The following is a 17,958-nucleotide window of genomic DNA, read 5'->3' on the forward strand; positions in this document are numbered from 1 at the left end:
TGCCTCTTTTTTTTTTTTTTTTCTCCTCTCTCAGTGGAGGCAGAAACAACCAAAAAATACTGGATATTTCAACTGATTATTAAAAAAACCCAGTGGTGCTTAAAAATGGGTTTTAAGGACTTCAGAGGGTGCTCTGTGCCTCAGGGCCTCGGTAAACAACGCTGTGTCAGTTTTATTTCCTTCAGTTTCATTCATTTTTCTCATTCAGTGCTGTTGGAAATCAACTAAGTTCCACGTGGAACACTGCTGAATTTATTTATTTATACACATTTGGAATTTAAATAAGCTTTTGGCAATTATAAGATACAGCATCTGTGATATTTCCTGAGTGGAAATGTGGTATCTGGTAAGGCAGGACAGTGAGCATCTCGTGCTTTATGAATCAGATATAGAATTTCAGCTTGATTAATAAATAAGGCCTTTATTTACATTCAGGAACATTTATGGGAAAACACATTAACATAAAGCAACAAACGAATCGGGAAATAATGTGACTTGTACTATGTTAACATTAATTTATTTTTTATTCTTCTATAATATTAATGAGAAATTCCCACCCCAGTGTTGCACTGCTTGTGGTGCCTTTTCCAGGGCTACCTGAAAACAGAGGCCAGACAAAATTAAGAGAACAAAAAACGGTAAAATGAGAGAATAAAAGTGAGAATAAAATTGAGGGTTTATCTCCCAATTACAGCTTCAGGTCATGAAGTAATTTACCCCAAGTTTGCTGCCCCCAACTCACTTTTATTTACATTTCTCGGGGCCTGAGGCAGTGAGGAGTCCTTGATTCCCTTGGAGAAGAATTGTTGTGTCTGAGCAAAATGGGAAAGCAGCAGCTAAAACTGTACATGGAGTTCAGAGTTTTACACTAAACTACACAAATATATGAAAAATAGAAAAGCTAGAATCCTAAGACATCACTTGGACAGTGTATTTTGTGAGATGTTGGTTGGTGAAATTGTGAAAAACAAAGCTCACTCTTGACAATTTTTTACAGTCTAATAAGGGATAAAAAGGACAGTTTCCAGCACTGACAGATTATGCTACATCAAAAAGGAGTTAAAAGGGAATACAAATTGTACTATATCCAAATCTTTAATATTAGTAATAACTCGCAAAAGCTAATATATAAATGCGAAAGCACTATATTTACATTGTTACAGAGATTTAGGTCTTTTTAATAAAGATTTGGATTTTTTTTAAGATTCGGGTTATTTTGTTACAAAAAACAATAGAAATATCGTTTATATGGTTATTTATATCAAAATGACGAGGCGGGAAGAGGAGGAGGGAAGAAGGGCGCCTCAGAGCCCCCTCAGGTTTCCCGCGCGCGGGCCGTGAGGGGAGGGGGGGGCGGGGGGGGCTGAGCGCACCCCGTCTGCGCAGGCGCCGCCCCCGCGCGCGCGCGTCCGTCTCCCCGTGCGCGTCCGGCGGCGCTGCGCAGGCGCGGGGCCGCGCGCCGCGGTGCACTGTGGGATACTGCGGCCCGGGCAGGCTGGTGAGGCGGCGCGCGCGGGGCCGGGCCGGGCCGGGGGCGGCGAGGCGGGGTGGGACCGAACCGAACCGAGCCGAGCCGAGCTGAGCCGAACCGGGCGCAGCGCAGCGCCCCGCCCGCGCCTCACCCCGCTCCTCTCCCCCCGCTCTGTCTGCTGCAGCACCGGCGGAGCGGGCGGCGGCGCCATGGCCTCCAGCAGCGGCACCGACGTGATCCAGGTCACCAACGTCTCGCCCAGCGCCAGCTCGGAGCAGATGCGGACCCTCTTCGGCTTCCTGGGCAAGATCGAGGAGCTGCGCCTCTTCCCCCCCGAGTGAGTTTAGGCCCGGCCGTCCCTTCCCCCTGCGGTTCTCCCGGGGCTCCGCCCGCCCGAGGGCCGCGCCGTGCCCGCCCAGGGGCCGCGGGGGCGGCGCTGGCTGCGCACCCCGAGAGCCGCCGCTGTGTGCCCGCCCGGGGTCTGAGGTTTACCCGCTGTGTGCCCGCCCGGGGGCCGAGCTTTACCCGCTGTGTGCCCGCCCGGGGGCCTCTCTGTGCCCGCCCGGGGGCCGCGCTTTACCCGCCCGGGAGCCGCGGGGGCGGCGCTGGCTGCGCACCCCGAGAGCCGCCGCCGTTCCGGCTGCCGCTCCCCGCGTGGCTCGGCTCGGTCACGGGATTGCGGGATTACTGCTGGGCGTGGAGCGACACGTGCGGCTCGGCTGAAAGTCACGTTTGGCTCCCGCAGTTGTTTGTTCAGGGCTGTGCCCGCTGAGCTTGCGCCACCTCCACATCACCAAAACTTTTCGATATATAAAAATGCGTTTCTTACAAAGAATCTTGTGCTAGAGTAGCGTTTTACCCCTAATTTATTTTTAATATTTGTGTTCCTTGCGAACAAATCTGTGCTGAGCAACAAGGTAACCACTACCAGACAAATACACATTTCTCGTTTGCACACCTTGCAAGGAGTTCTGTGCAAATTAAAACAAATAATGCACATTTCAAATGTGTATATAACTGAAAATAAAGTTTCAGGTACCCTGGCAATTTACAAATAGCCAAAAAAAACCAAACAACAAAAAAGACCTTTTTTATGTCTTCACTTGCAGTTAAGTTCTAATGAAAATAAATAATGCTTTCAGAATTCTTTCTGATGCAATATCAAACTTGGGTGTTAGCAGTGCTGATGGTTTCAGTTTGATTGATTTACAGAGCCTGCTGTCATTAGATCTTGATGTTTTGCATATTCCTTATATAAGTTAAAGGTTTTCTCTGCCACGATGAAGATTAATCAAACCAGAACACACCCAATTATTTGTAATACCCAAGATAACTTGGATTTTTTATTTCAGGGAAAAAGCTATCACAGAAATTTGTTTTTCCTCCTTGAGGCTTCCATCCCTGCTAGCACAAACCAAAGACAGTTCCAGAGGGAGTTTCCTTGTTCCCAGCTGGGATAAGTGACCTGGCAGGAGCTCACTTGGGACAGGTGCAGTCCTATCCTGGCTGCTCTTTGAAGACTTTGTCTCATTTTTCAGGCCAGGTGGTTTGTGTCTGTGAAACTTTGTAGCTGTAGATACACATTAACTAATCTGTTCGGAGATTGCTTCAGAGCCTTGGTGTGAGAAGGGCTCTCTCTCACCCCCTGCGGGTTACCCTGGCTGATGGGAATCTGCTCTGGGTCCCTGCAGGGCCCCCAGTTCCACTTCACCCCAAAACCAGGGACATTTCCTAACAGTGCCACGTTCTTTTTCTGTTCCTTCTCCTTCAAATTCCAGCTCCTGACTTTTCCCTGCCCGTGGTGCCCATCCATTTTTGGAGGGGTGTGGGGTATAAATTCTAACCTGTGAATTCTCCCCATGGTCTGGGTTCCTCCCTCCTGGATCCTGCTGGGATTCTCCCTTCCTGTAGTACTTGAGGAGCCAATCCCATTTTCCTTGCTCCACCTCCTTGTTTGATCTGTGTCAGAACTTCCTGAGCTTCTCTCAATTCCTGTTTTTCCTTCTCTCCCCTCATCCACCTCCTTTTCCCAGTTTATTTAATCCCCTGTTTCCCATTTATTGTACAATTCTGCTTCATCTTTAATGCACCACCAGATTTGGGACTTCTTCCAGTTTCCTCCCCCTCCTCCTCCTGCTTTTCCCTGACTCCATTGCCTGGTTCTCTCTTTATTACATTCCATAAAGCTCCATCCAAACTGCAAAGTGGAGGGAATGGATTTCTGAGTTTCCTGTATTCCAGCCCCAGGAAATCCTGGTGTGTCCCAGCATTCCAGTGGCTGAGAGACAATTCCTGAATGTTTCAGTCTTGGGTGAATTAGAATAATGATGGATGATGGCTTTTTTTGGGAGCTGTTGAGAACATCCAGTTCTTGCTGAATTTCACCCAGCTTGGATTGAGAGTGAGTGGAAATAACATTTTTAAAAGTGCAATACACAGATGTAAATTAAATGTCAGGCTGCAGAAGCATTGCCTAACACATTTTCAGTTGTTATTTTAGGTTCATTATTTTGGGAAAAAGCTCAGCTATCCCAAAGCATTCCCAGTGGCACTCCTGGCTGTAAACAGGATCTGCTGAAGAGTCAGTAGGATCTGCCCTGGTTCACATTCCTGTGTTATCACTGGCATTTCCAAAATGCCTGAAAATACTGGGCTGCATTTCTGTAATGAACTGTGTAATTTTTATACAATTTAGGTTAGGAACTCCTTCAGCTCTGCCATCACCCCTTGATTTACTTTCCCTTGCAATTTTGTTAAACACCATCTATTAATGCTTCTTTGGGTTTATGTTATTATTGTTTTATTTCTTATTATTAATTATTACTTATGGGCTAAAAGAGGCACCATTTTGGCAAGCTGCTGTGGATTCCTGGGCACGAAAGAGCCAACAGATTCCATTTTTTTTTCCTCATTTATCACTGCAGTTACTTCTCAATTTATTCAGTCTGCAAGCTGTGGGAGCAAGTGGCTGTTTCTAATTTTAATGCCTCAGAAGCTGCAATGTGCTGGCTCCAATTTAGTTTTCCACATCAGGTGAATGTAAGGTTATTAAAGTGTGGTCTGACAGACACTGGGGGCAGTTGTGTGTGCTGTGCTCAGCAGGGCTGAAGGTGAGGGAGCTTTTGGCATTTGCAGTGCCAAAAATAAACCCTGGATCTCTGAGGTTGTGTCAGAGTTGTTTCCCTGAATTCTGACAACCCCCAGAGCTGAAAGGCTTGATCAGCCCAGATCAAACTGCTCTGGAGCTGGGATGCCTTTGAAGTGGGATGGTTTTCAGTTGTGGCTGAGAATCCAAGTAGGAAAATGAGATTTTTGTCAGGATCAGTGATATTTTCAGGGCTCCCTGGGCTGATCTGGACCTCTGGCCTGGCATAGGAACAAGAGGTTTAGGACTTGCTGCTGCTTCCACTCCCAGCTTTTAACTCCTCTGTCCCACAGTTCTGTCTGCAGAACAGTTTTTCTTCCTGTCTTTCTCTTTGTACATCCAATTACAGCAAAATCTGCCCCACTTTCAGGACAGGGGGGCTCTTGAAAAGCCATTCTGGACCTTGCCTGGCTTGGCTGCACCTGGTTTTTCACTTTGGTTTTAGGGAAGTTACAGCTGTGGTTCTACAGTTCTTTCCTGTTGTAGGAAGTAGATATTTCTGGGTTGGTTTTTCTTTGAAGTGACTCAAACCTTCTCAGTTTTGGGTTTGTAGGTTGACAGACACTTGTTCTGAGCTGGGAACAGGCAGAGACCTCCCTTGGACAGGTTTGTTTTACTGTGCTCAGCTTTTCATTCCTGCCTGAGCTCCTTGAATTTCCTGCTGAAGGACAGGCAGGAGCTCAGCACTGGGCATTCCCCAGGATGTGGGAGCATGCTAAAGTTTGGTCTAAAAGCTGAAATGGGATTGGGGTGATGAGTAAAACAGACTCCCAGACTGGTTTGGGTTGGGAGTGACCTTAGAGCTCCTCCAGTGCCACCCCTGCTGTGGCAGGGACACCTTGCACTGTCCCACTGCTCCTGGGGCACTGCAGGGATCCAGGGACAGCCACAGCTTCTCTGGGAATTCTGTTCCAGGGCCTGAGCACCATCCCAGCCAGGAATCCCTTCCCAGGATCCCAGCCAGGAATCCCTTCCCAGGATCCCAGCCAGGAATCCCTTCCCAGGATCCCAGCCAGGAATCCCTTCCCAGGATCCCAGCTCTCCCTGCCCTCTGTCAGGTCAAAGCCATCACCCCACACCCTGCCCTGGTCCCAGTCCCACAGTCCTCATTTCACAATCTACCTTCATCAGCCACTTGGGGGCTAGAGCAGGGAGTGTGAAACCACAGGGTTTAACCAACAAAGAATTGGTGACATTTTCACTTTTTCAGCCAAATTTTCCTCCCAGCCAGGGAGGAAAAAATCCAGGGCTGATTCTGCACTCGGGCGGCCCCTCTCGGATTCATTGCACATATCAGAACTTTTCTTTATCTTTATTTATGGTGCAGAATAGAACTAATGCTCAGCTCCAGGTGAGGGCACAGAGCTCTTGGTGGGATTTTGGGCTTGCTGTGGCTGGCCCTGAGTGCTGTCTGTCTCTTGCAGTGACTCCCCCTTGCCGGTGTCGTCGCGCGTGTGCTTTGTAAAGTTCCACGACCCCGACTCGGCCGTGGTGGCCCAGCACCTGACAAACACTGTGTTCGTTGACAGAGCCCTCATAGTGGTTCCCTATGCTGAAGGTTTGTAACTTGTTTGATGTTCTATGGGGCCACCTTTGGGTGGTGGTTGGTTCTTGTCTAGTGCACAGAATTTACCAGTAGTCCTATGTCAAACATGTCCGAGATTGCCATTCTGAAACCCTTGGTATATTGCCTTTGGCCCCTGGATTTGATCCCTTTTGTTTCCATAGTGACACCAAATCAAAGTGTGGAGAGTTTTGTGTGTCTGGAAGTGTAGAATAAGAACGTTTTAGGCAGAATTCTGTGCAAATTTTGCTCTGTGTCAGTCTCAAGGAGACGTTTTCCCAACCAGACTGTAATGCAAACAGGTCAATCTTAGAAGGAAATTTCACCTGAATAATTGTTTGCCTCTTTCACTCTCTTCATGAGAATGGTTTCTCCCTGAGAGTGCATGGGAGAGGAATTCACATTCCTTTGGGATATGCTGCCCCTGCATTTATTTGGGAACATCCCCAAAAAAGGCCCTCACTCTCCTTGTGGAGTCCAGTATACCAAGGGTTTCAATAATTATGCTTTAATTCAAAAGTGACAACTTCCAAGAGGTGCCACATGGGCACTGGTCCTAGTTTTTAATTCCAAGTTTTCTTGTTCATCCTTGATATATTTAATAGAATTTCACTAAATAATAAACTCTTCTCTCTGTTATTTGTGTGTGTGATTTTTGTAGTGGAGAAGGCAAATGCAAAGCCCTTCCAGATGACTGAAAAACAGTGGGTCCTCTGCAGCTACAGGGGATTCTAGCCATTAACTAAAGGCCAGCAAGCACTCAAGTCCCCAAGTGTTTTCCTGGTGTAACCACTTGTTAACTACATTTTCTCTTCTTCTTTTTATTTTTACATTTTAGGGTGTTACAGTAATTTGAAAGGCAATGAGCAGGGTTTTTGGAACTTACCTTAAAAGCAAAGTGCTGAGAAGACACCTCTTCTTACAGAAGTCTTATTAAACTCTTCTAGACTTGCTTTAGAAGTAACTGATTTCCATTGTACTTGTGCATTTCTTGATTTACTTCTGGGAAAGGTTGAATTGAATAAAATCTTGCAGATTAAGTCATACTACAGTGCTAAGTTTGGTACATGGCCTGGGGTCACACCTGTAATCTGTCATGCTGGAGCTGTCTCTTGAGGCCTGGGGAGCTGTCTTATCTTATCTTTGTATTCCTTAAGCTTAAAAGATATGAAACTTAAACTTAAAAGACGTTGAACCTAATTCCTGGAGTGTAGGAATGTGCAGTGACTGAGCCCTGCTGCTGCCTCAGGGCACAGAGCCCCTTGTGCAGTGGAGTTACTGCTCCTGCTGCCTCCTGGAGAAGAGCAGAGCTGAAGGCTTCAGCCCACCCTGTGTGGGTGTTAAACACAGCAGCAGCCCAGTGAGATTGTGCTGCAGCATTCTCCAAGCCCATGGGAGTAATGCCAGTGCTTAACTCTTCCTACAAGGATAAACCCACTTTTCTCTTTGTCATCTGACTTTGCTCACTGTGGATGAAGCTGGCACATAGAGAAACCTGCCCAGCAGCTGTGCTTCAGAAAAATCAAATTATTAAAGTAGAATATTTTACTGGGCCTCTTAAGGAGTCACTCCTGGGCTGTACCTTGTGTTGTTTAACAGATCAGAATTTAATGACCTTGGCACATCACAAGAGAGATGTTCAGCCAATCAAGTCCTGCCCCTGGGTTGATAATCCCACACTTCTGTCCCTGTGCTGGAGTAGAGTTTCCCCCTCAAATTCAGCCTGCCAGGGTGCCAATTCAACAAGAAGCAGCATTTCCCCAGCCCACAGTGCCACTGCTGATGTGCTTAAAGCCAGGCCTGTGCTGAATGGGGCCTCCTCTCTGATTTCTGCTGTGCTAATGAACCTGTGTGATTATTGCCTGTCACTAAAGCAAATGTTTATTATCTGTTTAGTGCAATCATTCCCCCCCTGTCCCAAGTTTTAGCTCACACAGACACTTTGGTGTTGGCTGTTGCTTTGTGTTATAGAACTATACACAAAGGCTACGGTAAGGTTTAGTATTTGTCATTTTCTCTGGGCTAATTCCTAGATTTGGAAGGAACTCTTAAGGTTAAAGATGGCTGGGGGGGGTGTTTAGGTTCTTTGGTTAATGTTTGTTTCTTTTGTCTGTTTCTTTTTCTTTCATTTCTACACATTCATGCAGTATTTCATGGTTCTAACAAAGCAGCAGTAAAAAAAGCTCTTGAAGCATGAAAATTAACTGGTGAGGGGCCTCATTGCTTTTTTAAAATTGTAGTTTATTTAAATACTTTTTAAAGAAACAATTAGAGGATCAGATGCATGAATTTTTTTAATGGATGCAGATCTTCTATGAGGTGTCTCGAGCTAAGTCTGAGGATTTATATTTAGATGCCAGAAATGTTGTAGTTGCACTAATTTGAAATGTTTAGCTATAATTGATAAATATCCTCTTGAGACATAATTTTGCATGCCAAATGACCCCATAATCTCTCTGTAGGTATGTTGATATATTTATGCATTCCTGCCCTTTGCCTCCATGACCTTTTTCCCCTGTCCCTCCATAACTTTGGGTATCTAAAGTGCTGCCAGCTCAGTGCCACGAGCCAGATATCAGTGCTGTGTATTGTACATTTGTGTAGATTATCGGCACTTCTCAGTATAGGTGGGAGGAACCATTACCTTTATTTAACAGTGGTTTTTCTTTTTTGTTGTTGTGTTTTACAGTTCTTTTCCCTGGTTCAGCCTGAACTATATACCAGGCCCTGCTGAAAATACCACCCAACAGTTTTCTTCTGCAGCTTATCCAGTTTCTCTTAAGTGCCCTGTACATATTGTATGTTTTATGATGAGATGCAGTTTCTTAATATGTATTACAGAAACACTACTGGTATTTGCAACTATATAGTAAAATTGTTTTATTGAACTCTCATTTTGGGGGCTTGGGCACATTAACAAATTAATCCATCTGTATAGGGCTTTTGCTGTTGGATAGAGTAAAACTCCCTCCACACCTCAGTGTCCTGAGCACTCTGTGTGCAGAGCAGGCAGTGCAGTAACCCCTGGGCTTAGCTGGCTGCAAGACTTTGGGCCACGAGTCCCCTGTGCCACTGCAGGTGGCAGCAGCATTGTTGGTGCTCTAGGCTGGCACATATTTGGAACAAATGCATTTTACTGCACAGGTAAGGAATGTGCCAGCATCCCTGTGTGTATCCCAGCCACAGACACACCCCCAGCAGGACTGCATTCCATGTGCCACGTCAGCAAAAGCCCTACCCAAAACACCCATCCCTTCTCTTTAAGTTTGCCAAAATTTATATGGTAGGTGTAAAAGAAAAAAAAAAAAAAAAACAATAGTGAACTGTACCATATTATTAACCCCTAAATCCAACTTTTTTTGTCTTGTGTATCTTGATTTTTCTGTGTGCTTTGTAGTGAAGCAGCCGACACGAGTCGTTGTTCATAAAACAGCTTTTGAAAGTTGAGAGCACTCTCACCCCTGGAGAACCGACTGTGCTTGCTTACGTTTGGTTCATGACTTAAAAATCGAGTACAGGTGATGAAACCTTGGCAGTGTTAACAACAAAGTAGTGTGTATTGTGCTATTTCTTTTTTTTTTGCTCTAGAAACTTAACCTTTTGTAGAGAAAAAGGAACAGTCAAATTGTCACCCATTGAAGTTGCATTCTGACCAAAAAAAAGTTAATGCTAAATATTAATAGCCATCAAGCTTTGTATTTTAGCCAACATAAGTACTTTCAACAAACTCAGGTGGTGTATCAGGGAGACTTTGCTGGGTGTATTTGTGTATTTGGTGCCTCTGGCTGGGATGCTCTCTAATGCCAGGCTGTTTTCCTGCAGGAGTCATTCCTGATGAGACTAAGGCTTTGTCTCTCTTGGCACCAGCTAATGCCGTGGCAGGGCTGCTGCCCGGGGGGGGCCTGCTGCCCACCCCCAACCCCCTCTCTCAGGTAGGCTGGGCACCCCTGGCTCTCCTCTGCTGCATCCCCACCTCATTCCTGCTGCTCCTTTCAGCACTGATTGTTCATCCCAGTTCCTGGAGTGCTGCACTGACCCCGATGGACTGGGACAGCTCTGCTGTCAGCTCGCCCTGTTTCCTTATTTCCTGGGTTCTCAGGGCTCTGTTTGTGCCTCCCACCCCTCTGACCCACTGTACTTTACAGATGTGACAAGCAGTAGAGATCTCACAGATTTTAAATTCCTCAAGGCCAAGGAGCTGCCACGCTGTGAGATTGCCTCCATTAATCCTCCAGCTGAGGGGAAAGTTGGAGCCTGCTTGTGTGAACCCACAAGAATTCATGTGGAAGATGAACACTGAGAATTGCACATTGTGGGAGAAGTTGGAGTCACAGCTCAGCTCTAAACAGGGCACAGAACCAAAGTGCAGGAGGCCAATTAATCACAGTAAAATCTCATTAATTGTGCACTCCTCAAACCCACCTCAACTCCTGCTGAGCTGAGGGAGCCCCTGGCCATGGAGGGAAGAGCCTGAATTTCACCTTGGAAACCCAGGGAAGGGGTTGGGAGAACCAAATGCAACCCAAAAGATTTCATTCACTAAAAAACTGCCTGTGCATCCTGGAGATGGTTGTTGAGCCCAGCTGTGCCCAGCTGTGCCAGCACTCAGGCTGTGTTCAGCACACACATTTAGGGGAGTGTGCTGCAGTCAGGTTTCCAGTTTGGCCCTGTGTGTTGGGTTTGTGTGTCTCACTCCTCTCATTTGAATTGTCCAAAATGAGCTGCTTTAGGGAGCCTTCTGCTCTCCAGTTGCTTTTGAACCACATTTGAGATATTGGCAGGATGCAATATTGTTAAATTGCCTTTTAACATAAACCACAGCCAGCTCAACCCTAAAATGAATTTTAAATGGGGCAACAGCCCCAAAAACTTGGAATGAATTTCCATTTCAGCACTGAAAGATAGCTTCATTCTCAACTCTCCCTCCAATTTTTGCAGTGCTTTACTCCTCCCCCTTTCTTTCCCCTGCCCCCTGATGTCCCTGACTGATTTTTGTCCCTGCCACAGATTGGTGCTGTCCCTTTAGCTGCTCTAGGAGCTCCTGCTCTCGACCCTGCCCTTGCTGCTCTTGGGCTTCCTGGAGCAAACCTGAACTCCCAGGTATGTCCTCATCCCAAAATATCCTTTATTGCCCCCCCTCCCCTGCTCTGAAATTGCTTTTCATTTGTATCAGTTCACAGCCACTGCTTGCAAACTCCAGGGATTGGTTTCTGCTTGGAATAACAAAATATCTGCTTGAATATCAAATTAAGTGTTGGAATAATTTGGGAATAGCAATGAAATATTTCAAATATGTGTCATTACAAGGCCATGAACTTGCCTTGTTCTTCAAGGAAAAAGTAGTTTGACTTTTTAATTTTGGTGGTGTTAGAAATGTGAGGAAACTTGATTAGGGTGTTACAGCTGAATAAAAAAAGCTTTTATGTACTGAACAATAGAATGTTGAGTATATTTTTATCAATAAAAATATAGCAATATAAATATACTGATCATAACTGTATAGATAAAATATTTAAGAGGTAAGAACCAAATGCTCTTTTGAAGCAGCAATAATTTAATGCATTGCTAGTGCCATCATTTCATTTTTTTTATGTATTCCCATATGGAAGAACAAGCAAATAATGGCGAAAATTAAATAACAAATTAAAAAATAATTTTAAATGCAAATTAGAAAAATGTAAATATGGGGTGATGGAGGATTTTTGCACATTAAACAATCAGATTGTAACAAACAGCTCAAAAATGAGACTTTGGGCTCATGATAAAAATGAGTGAGGATTAAACATTTTCTTCTTAATACCCCATTGGTGCAGGAAGTGACTGATCAGAATAATACTTGGATTATCCTAAGAGCTGTAAATACATTTCTTCATGGAATATTTAAATGTTTAGAAGTTGGCATTGAGGTCTTCAGTGGATACAGCTTAGAGAGAGCTCTGCTCTCTTGCAGTGACAGAAATAACCTGTGCACAAAGTTAATTAGTACATAATTAGAGATACAGCACACCCCAGCAGTGTGTTTTTATCTATTTGTGGTTTTATCCATTTGTATTTTTTTCCATTTATGGTTTTGTCTATTTGTGGTTTTATCCATTTATGTTTTTATCCATTTCTGTTTTTATTCCTGATCCTGCTCAGGGCAGGGAGGGTTTGGCTGCTGTGGAAAATAAAAGCCCTGAGCCCCCAGTGTGGCCTTTCCTCTCTGCTGGGGCTGTTCTGGTTTCCAGCTGGGAGGGGACATTCCAGGGAACTCTTGAGCTCTCACATCTCCCAGCCTGGTTTTAACTTTGTTTTTTCCTCCCAGTCTCTTGCAGCAGATCAGCTCCTAAAACTGATGAGCACAGTGGATCCAAAGTAAGCACCAGTGCTCCCAAATCCTTGTACTGGGGAGAATCCCTGGGAATATCCCTGGGAATATCCATGGGGGTATCCCTGGGAATTCAGTGCCCAATCCCTGTCCTGCTGCAGCTTGGAGGGGCCTGGGAGGGTTCCCTGGGATGGGATGGGATGGGATGGGATGGGATGGGATGGGATGGGATGGGATGGGATGGGATGGGATGGGATGGGATGGGATGGGATGGGATGGGATGGGATGGGATGGGATGGGATGGGATGGGATGGCTCCATGTCCCTGCAAACCCCCATCATTGCAGGATTCCCTGTGAACTGGCTCAGTGTGCCAGTGCATCCTGCATCCCTTGGATTCCTGAATTTCTGGAATTTTCTCTTGCCAGGTTGAACCATGTGGCTGCAGGACTTGTGTCCCCCAGTCTGAAATCAGATACCTCCAGTAAAGAAATAGAAGAGGCCATGAAGAGAGTCAGAGAAGCACAGTCCTTAATTTCTGCTGCTATAGAGCCAGGTAATTAATCCCAGCCTGGAATGAGCCAGGTAATTAATCCCAGCCTGGAATGAGCCAGGTAATTAATCCCAGCCTGGAATGAGCCAGGTAATTAATTCCAGCCTGGAATGAGCCATTCCAGCCAGGATGGGGCTTGGACACAGCCCATGGTAAAAGCTGATGGTCTGCAGAGCTCTGCCTTTAATTCATTTATCAGGCTTTTAATCACCCTGCAGTGGGTGCTCCATGTGTCCTGCAGAAATGTGCTGGAATGAATCTGGTGATTTGCCCAAAATTCACTGATTTGAAGGTTATAAAACACCCAAGCTTCCCTGAGGGAAGTTCCTGCTGCTGTCTCAGATTCCTGGATTTCCTGGCCTCACCCTGCTGATGCTTCTCAGGGATGTTTTCCTTTATCTTCATTCCTAATCTGGGCAAGTTTGTGAATAATTCTCTTTTTTGGAGCTTCTTTCAGCAGGTTTGGTTTTAGGACAAGCTCCAGCAGCTCTCCCACAAATGTCAGAGCCACCAAATCTGAGAGGCAGAAACATGAATCCTGCAAATACAGTTCTGCAGCCTCCTGATGATTTCTAGGAAAGAACAGAGCTCCTGTTCTTATTCTTGTTTAGCTGGAGGCTTTTTTGTGGGAAATTCAAAATAATTATTTGAGAGGTTCTTCAGCCCCTCATGAAATGGCAGATTCTGGGATTTTCACAGGATTTTCCATTGCCCTGCAGCCATTTCCCTGACTTTTTTTTTTTTTTTTTAATTCTGAATTTTGACTTCTCCAGTTTTGCATAAAACTGTTATTTTATGTCACAAACACGTCCCCATCCTCTGTCGGTTCTTTTGGTCTTGTGAAGAAAATTATAGATGAGCCTTCATTTCAAACAGCAAAATTGATTTATATCAATTACATGGAGCCCCAGGTCCTTTCCTTTAGAAAATATTATTGAATATTAAAAAAAAAAACCTTTCCCTTTTCAGACAAAAAAGATGAGAAACGAAGACATTCGAGGTCGAGGTCGCGCTCCAGGAGGAGGAGGACTCCTTCCTCATCCAGACACAGGTGGGTGAGCAGTCCCCTAAAAACACCTCAGAATTCCTGCAGGAATCATTCTTGGCTTTGGTTTAGGGCTCAGATTGATTTGAGTGTGCAGAGAGAGCTGTGGGTGGGGCTGTGGCACATCCCCAAATGCCTCTCTGTGTCCCCCAGACGCTCCAGGAGCAGATCGAGGAGAAGGTCCCATTCCAAATCCAGGAGCAGGAGGAGATCCAAAAGTCCCAGGAGAAGGAGATCCCATTCCAGAGAGAGGAGCAGGAGGTCTCGGAGCACATCCAAAACCAGGTATTGCTGCAGGGGCTGTCCCTGGGCTGGCCCTGCTGCCTCCCCAGCTCTGCAGCCCTCCCTGTACAGCACGTGAGAGGTGCTGCTTCAGAGTGACTTAAACTTCATCTCTTCTATTCAAAGGGATAAAAAGAAGGAAGAGAAAGAAAAGAAACGTTCTAAAACTCCCCCCAAAAGCTACAGCACAACCAGGAGATCCAGAAGCACAAGCAGGTACAGAAATGGGATTTTCCTTGTTCTCTGTTCCCAGCAGGATTTTGATACATTTTAGTATTAAATAGAAAAAAAAAAGTTCTTGTGATGGAGCAGCTGCTCTGTGGAAGGTGTCCCTGCCCATGGAAGGGCTGAGATCCCTTCCCACCCAAACTGCCTGGATCCCATTGAGTCATGATCCAGTCTGGATCTGGTGCAGGCACAGCAGCCCCTGTGTCTGTAAGATACTCTCATTTTCCTGCAGGGTTTGAGGTGAATTCTTTGAGCTCAGAACATTTTCTCCTGCTCTGTGTCAGAGTTCGATCTCCAGGGTCACTGCCACCTGATTTAGGGAATAAATCCAGGCAAAAGTGTTTCATTTTTTTTTAAAAAACTTGCAGTTTTAAGAACTGTGCAGTACCCTGTGAGCAGGGCTGGGCTGGAGTTAGGGCTGCATTTGCAGCTGCAGGAAGCTGAGCTGTGGTTTCCCAGCTGCTGTCTGTCCCTGCAGGGAGCGGCGGCGCAGGCGGAGCCGGAGCGGGACGCGCTCCCCGAAAAAACCCAGATCTCCCAAACGGAAAATGTCCCGGTCCCCGTCACCCAGGAGGTCAGGGAAGCTCTTGGCTGGAAAAAAATGGACCCTGGGTGGGAAATTCCCAAACTGGGACCTCCAGGGAGGCTCCCAAGGGATTCTGTTTGGGGGAATCTTTGCTGCTTTCACAGAGCTGCTCTGGGGTTGGCTGGGAGCTCCAGGGGCCAGGGCTGGGAGGGGTTGGGTGTTCCACAATCCCAGGGGTGGGAGGGGTTGGATGTGCCACAATCCCAGGGGTGGGAGGGGTTGGGTGTGCCACAATCCCAGGGCTGGGAGGGATTGGGTGTTCCACAATCCCAGGGGTGGGAGGGGTTGGATGTGCCACAATCCCAGGGGTGGGAGGGGTTGGATGTGCCACAATTCCCAGTCCTTTTGCTCTGCCCAGTAGGAATCAGCTGATTTTGGGTGGCCTGGGTGTTTTGTGACCCTGTGCCAGGATGGGGAATTCGAGGGGCTCCTCTGTAAAACCCTGGAGCTGTTCTTGCTGTCCAGGCTTTGGGCTCCATCATCCCTGTGGGGCTCAGGAGATCCCATGGTTCTGTTTGCTCAGCCTTGGCTTTGTTGTCCTTGAGCCAGAGCTAAGTTGGGATTTTGGGTGTTTCCTGAAGGCAGAGGCTGTTCCCTACTTGCCCTCTGCCGTTTTCCTTTGGGTTTGCTGTGGGCTGTGGGTGACACTCTGGACACAGCTCCAGCCAGGGAATGGGGTGGTGGTGATGAGCCTCATCCTCCTCCTGCTGATCCTCATAGGCATAAAAAAGAAAAGAAGAAGGACAAAGACAAGGAGAGGAGCAGAGACGAGAGGGAAAGATCAACGAGCAAGAAAAAGAAGAGCAAAGACAAAGAGAAGGATCGAGACCGGAAGTCAGAGAGCGACAAGGATGTGAAAGTATGTTCCAAAACCACCCCCCACCCCTGCCCTGCCCACAGCGAGGTGCTAACGTGCCCCTTTCCCTGGCAAAGCAGGTCACAAGGGACTACGACGAGGAGGAGCAGGGCTACGACAGCGAGAAGGAGAAGAAGGAGGAGAAGAAGGCGGCGGACGCTCCCTCCCCCAAGGGCAAGGAGGCGGCGGCCGAGAAGGGCAGCGCGGATCCGGGCAGGGAGTCCAAGGTGAACGGGGACGATCACCACGAGGAGGACATGGACATGAGCGACTGAGCCCGCCCACAGCCCCCCGTGTGATCCTTTATGCTGTACTTGTTAATCCTCAACCTAGATGTATCCAGCTCCGAGCTCTCCATGGTCTGTCCATCCCGATACTAACTCACACCCAAAGCTTGAGACAGGGACCGCCCTGCTCCGGGGGCCGGGCCAGGCTGCACGTCCCTCCCACAGCATGGGCGGGGCAGCCCTCCCTCCTCCCTCCCTGCTTCCCTCCCTCCCTCCGGAGTGTCCCGGGCTGAGCCAGCAGGGCCAGGAATGGCCCGGGAGTGTGGGGAGGGTGGCACAGCCCCCCTGTCCTGTGGGACTGCCCCAGGAGGGTGGCACAGCCCCCCTGTCCTGTGGGACTGCCCCAGGAGGGTGGCACAGCCCCCCTGTCCTGCAGCCACCCAGGGGCCTCCCAGAGTGAGCCTTGGGTCACACCAGCTCTTTGTGCTCTTGGCTTTAGTGCTGGGCTTGGTGGGGTTTGGCTGGCTGTGCCCAGGGCTCTGTGCCCAGGGCTCTGTGCCCTGACCTTCCTGAGGGCTCTGTCTCCACCGTGCCCGTTCAGCTGGGATGGAATCCTGATTGAGGGGGAGTCCTGCCCGTGCCCAGTGAGGGAGGGTTGGGGGAGCAGCCTCAGCCAGGGCTGGGGGCTCAGGAGCTCACCCACTGCAGCAGGGAGTGCATTTTAAAATGACCTTGGTCTGTTTTTAAAGCAAGTCCATTGATAATGTACTTTTTACTTGATCTCAAGTTGTACAAACGATAAATTTGTGTTCCTGTCCCGGCCGTTCCCTCCCTCCCACTCGGTGATCCCATGGTATTTGCAGAGTAGTTACCCAAAGCTGTTCCTTAGTTCCTGCAGCTCCAGAGCTTTTACTTTTGTGCAGGTAAAGAGACAAAAGTAGCCGACAGTCTGTGCCATGTCGATGTACAGTTTCGGAAAATGTTTTACAAGACTTTGATAATAAAACCCTGAAACTTCACCTCCTCTTCCAGAAACCTCCTGGCTTTTATTTCCACTGCTGGATGCACCAGACTTTACCTCATTCCTTACAGGGGACTTTTGTATCTCCCTGTTACAGTGAAGAGGGATGATTTTAGAAATGGGTTAAAATGTGAAGGTTTGTGGGAGTGCTGGTGGATGAAAAGCAAGAGAAGGCTCTGGGGAGACCTCAGGGCCACAGCTGCAGTTATGGAAATCTTTGGCTTAACTGGCAATGGTTGAAGCCCTTCCTGGGAGTTTTCCTGCCCCTTTAGAATCAGGTTTTCAATCAGCAAATCCTTTACCTCCAGAGAGGGGCCCTGATCCCTCTCTGAGCTTGGGCTGGTGCTGGAAGCAGGAGAGCAAGGTCAAGTTTAAAAACTAAAAACCCCAACCACCCCCCACCAAAAAGAATCCTCAGCCCTCCCTCAAAAAAACCAAAAACCCGAAAGAACCCAAAAACCTCAAAGTTTTCCTCAAAGCCAACAGAAAATACCAAACCAAAAATCCCCTCAACCCCCCACCCTGCTGCAAGGCCTCTGTGCACATCCAGGCTTTGTTCATTCCCCCAGAACTGTCCTGCCCTGTGATCCCAGGAGCTGAAATCTCTGGAAGGACTGAACACAGCTCAGTGAATTTCAGGCTCCTTCTCCCCCCTCCCTCAGCTCCAGGTGAGG

General features: G+C 47.4%; 1 protein-coding gene across 4 annotated transcripts; it reads left to right on the plus strand.

The window, feature by feature from the left end:
• The first annotated feature begins 402 nt into the window (after nt 1–402).
• SRSF11 (serine and arginine rich splicing factor 11) lies at nt 403–17,282 on the plus strand. 4 transcript variants are annotated; one of them, XM_056498136.1, is made up of 13 exons: nt 403–1,498; nt 1,656–1,808; nt 6,041–6,174; nt 10,003–10,112; nt 11,188–11,280; nt 12,485–12,534; nt 12,915–13,042; nt 14,009–14,090; nt 14,238–14,369; nt 14,493–14,582; nt 15,073–15,168; nt 15,901–16,039; nt 16,114–17,282. In XM_056498136.1, exons 2-13 carry the CDS (start codon nt 1,681–1,683, stop codon nt 16,309–16,311), a joined length of 1,380 nt encoding a protein of 459 aa, XP_056354111.1. In that variant the 5' UTR covers nt 403–1,498; nt 1,656–1,680; the 3' UTR covers nt 16,312–17,282. The 4 variants fall into 4 exon arrangements, with proteins under 4 accessions (XP_056354111.1, XP_056354112.1, XP_056354110.1 ...); XM_056498137.1 differs by having other exon boundaries at nt 16,117–17,282; XM_056498135.1 differs by lacking the exon at nt 403–1,498 and having other exon boundaries at nt 1,515–1,808.
• The last annotated feature ends 676 nt before the right edge of the window (nt 17,283–17,958 follow it).

The sequence above is a fragment of the Oenanthe melanoleuca genome, chromosome 8 (assembly GCF_029582105.1).
Source record: "Oenanthe melanoleuca isolate GR-GAL-2019-014 chromosome 8, OMel1.0, whole genome shotgun sequence".
In the NCBI taxonomy this organism is placed as follows: Eukaryota; Metazoa; Chordata; class Aves; order Passeriformes; family Muscicapidae; genus Oenanthe; species Oenanthe melanoleuca.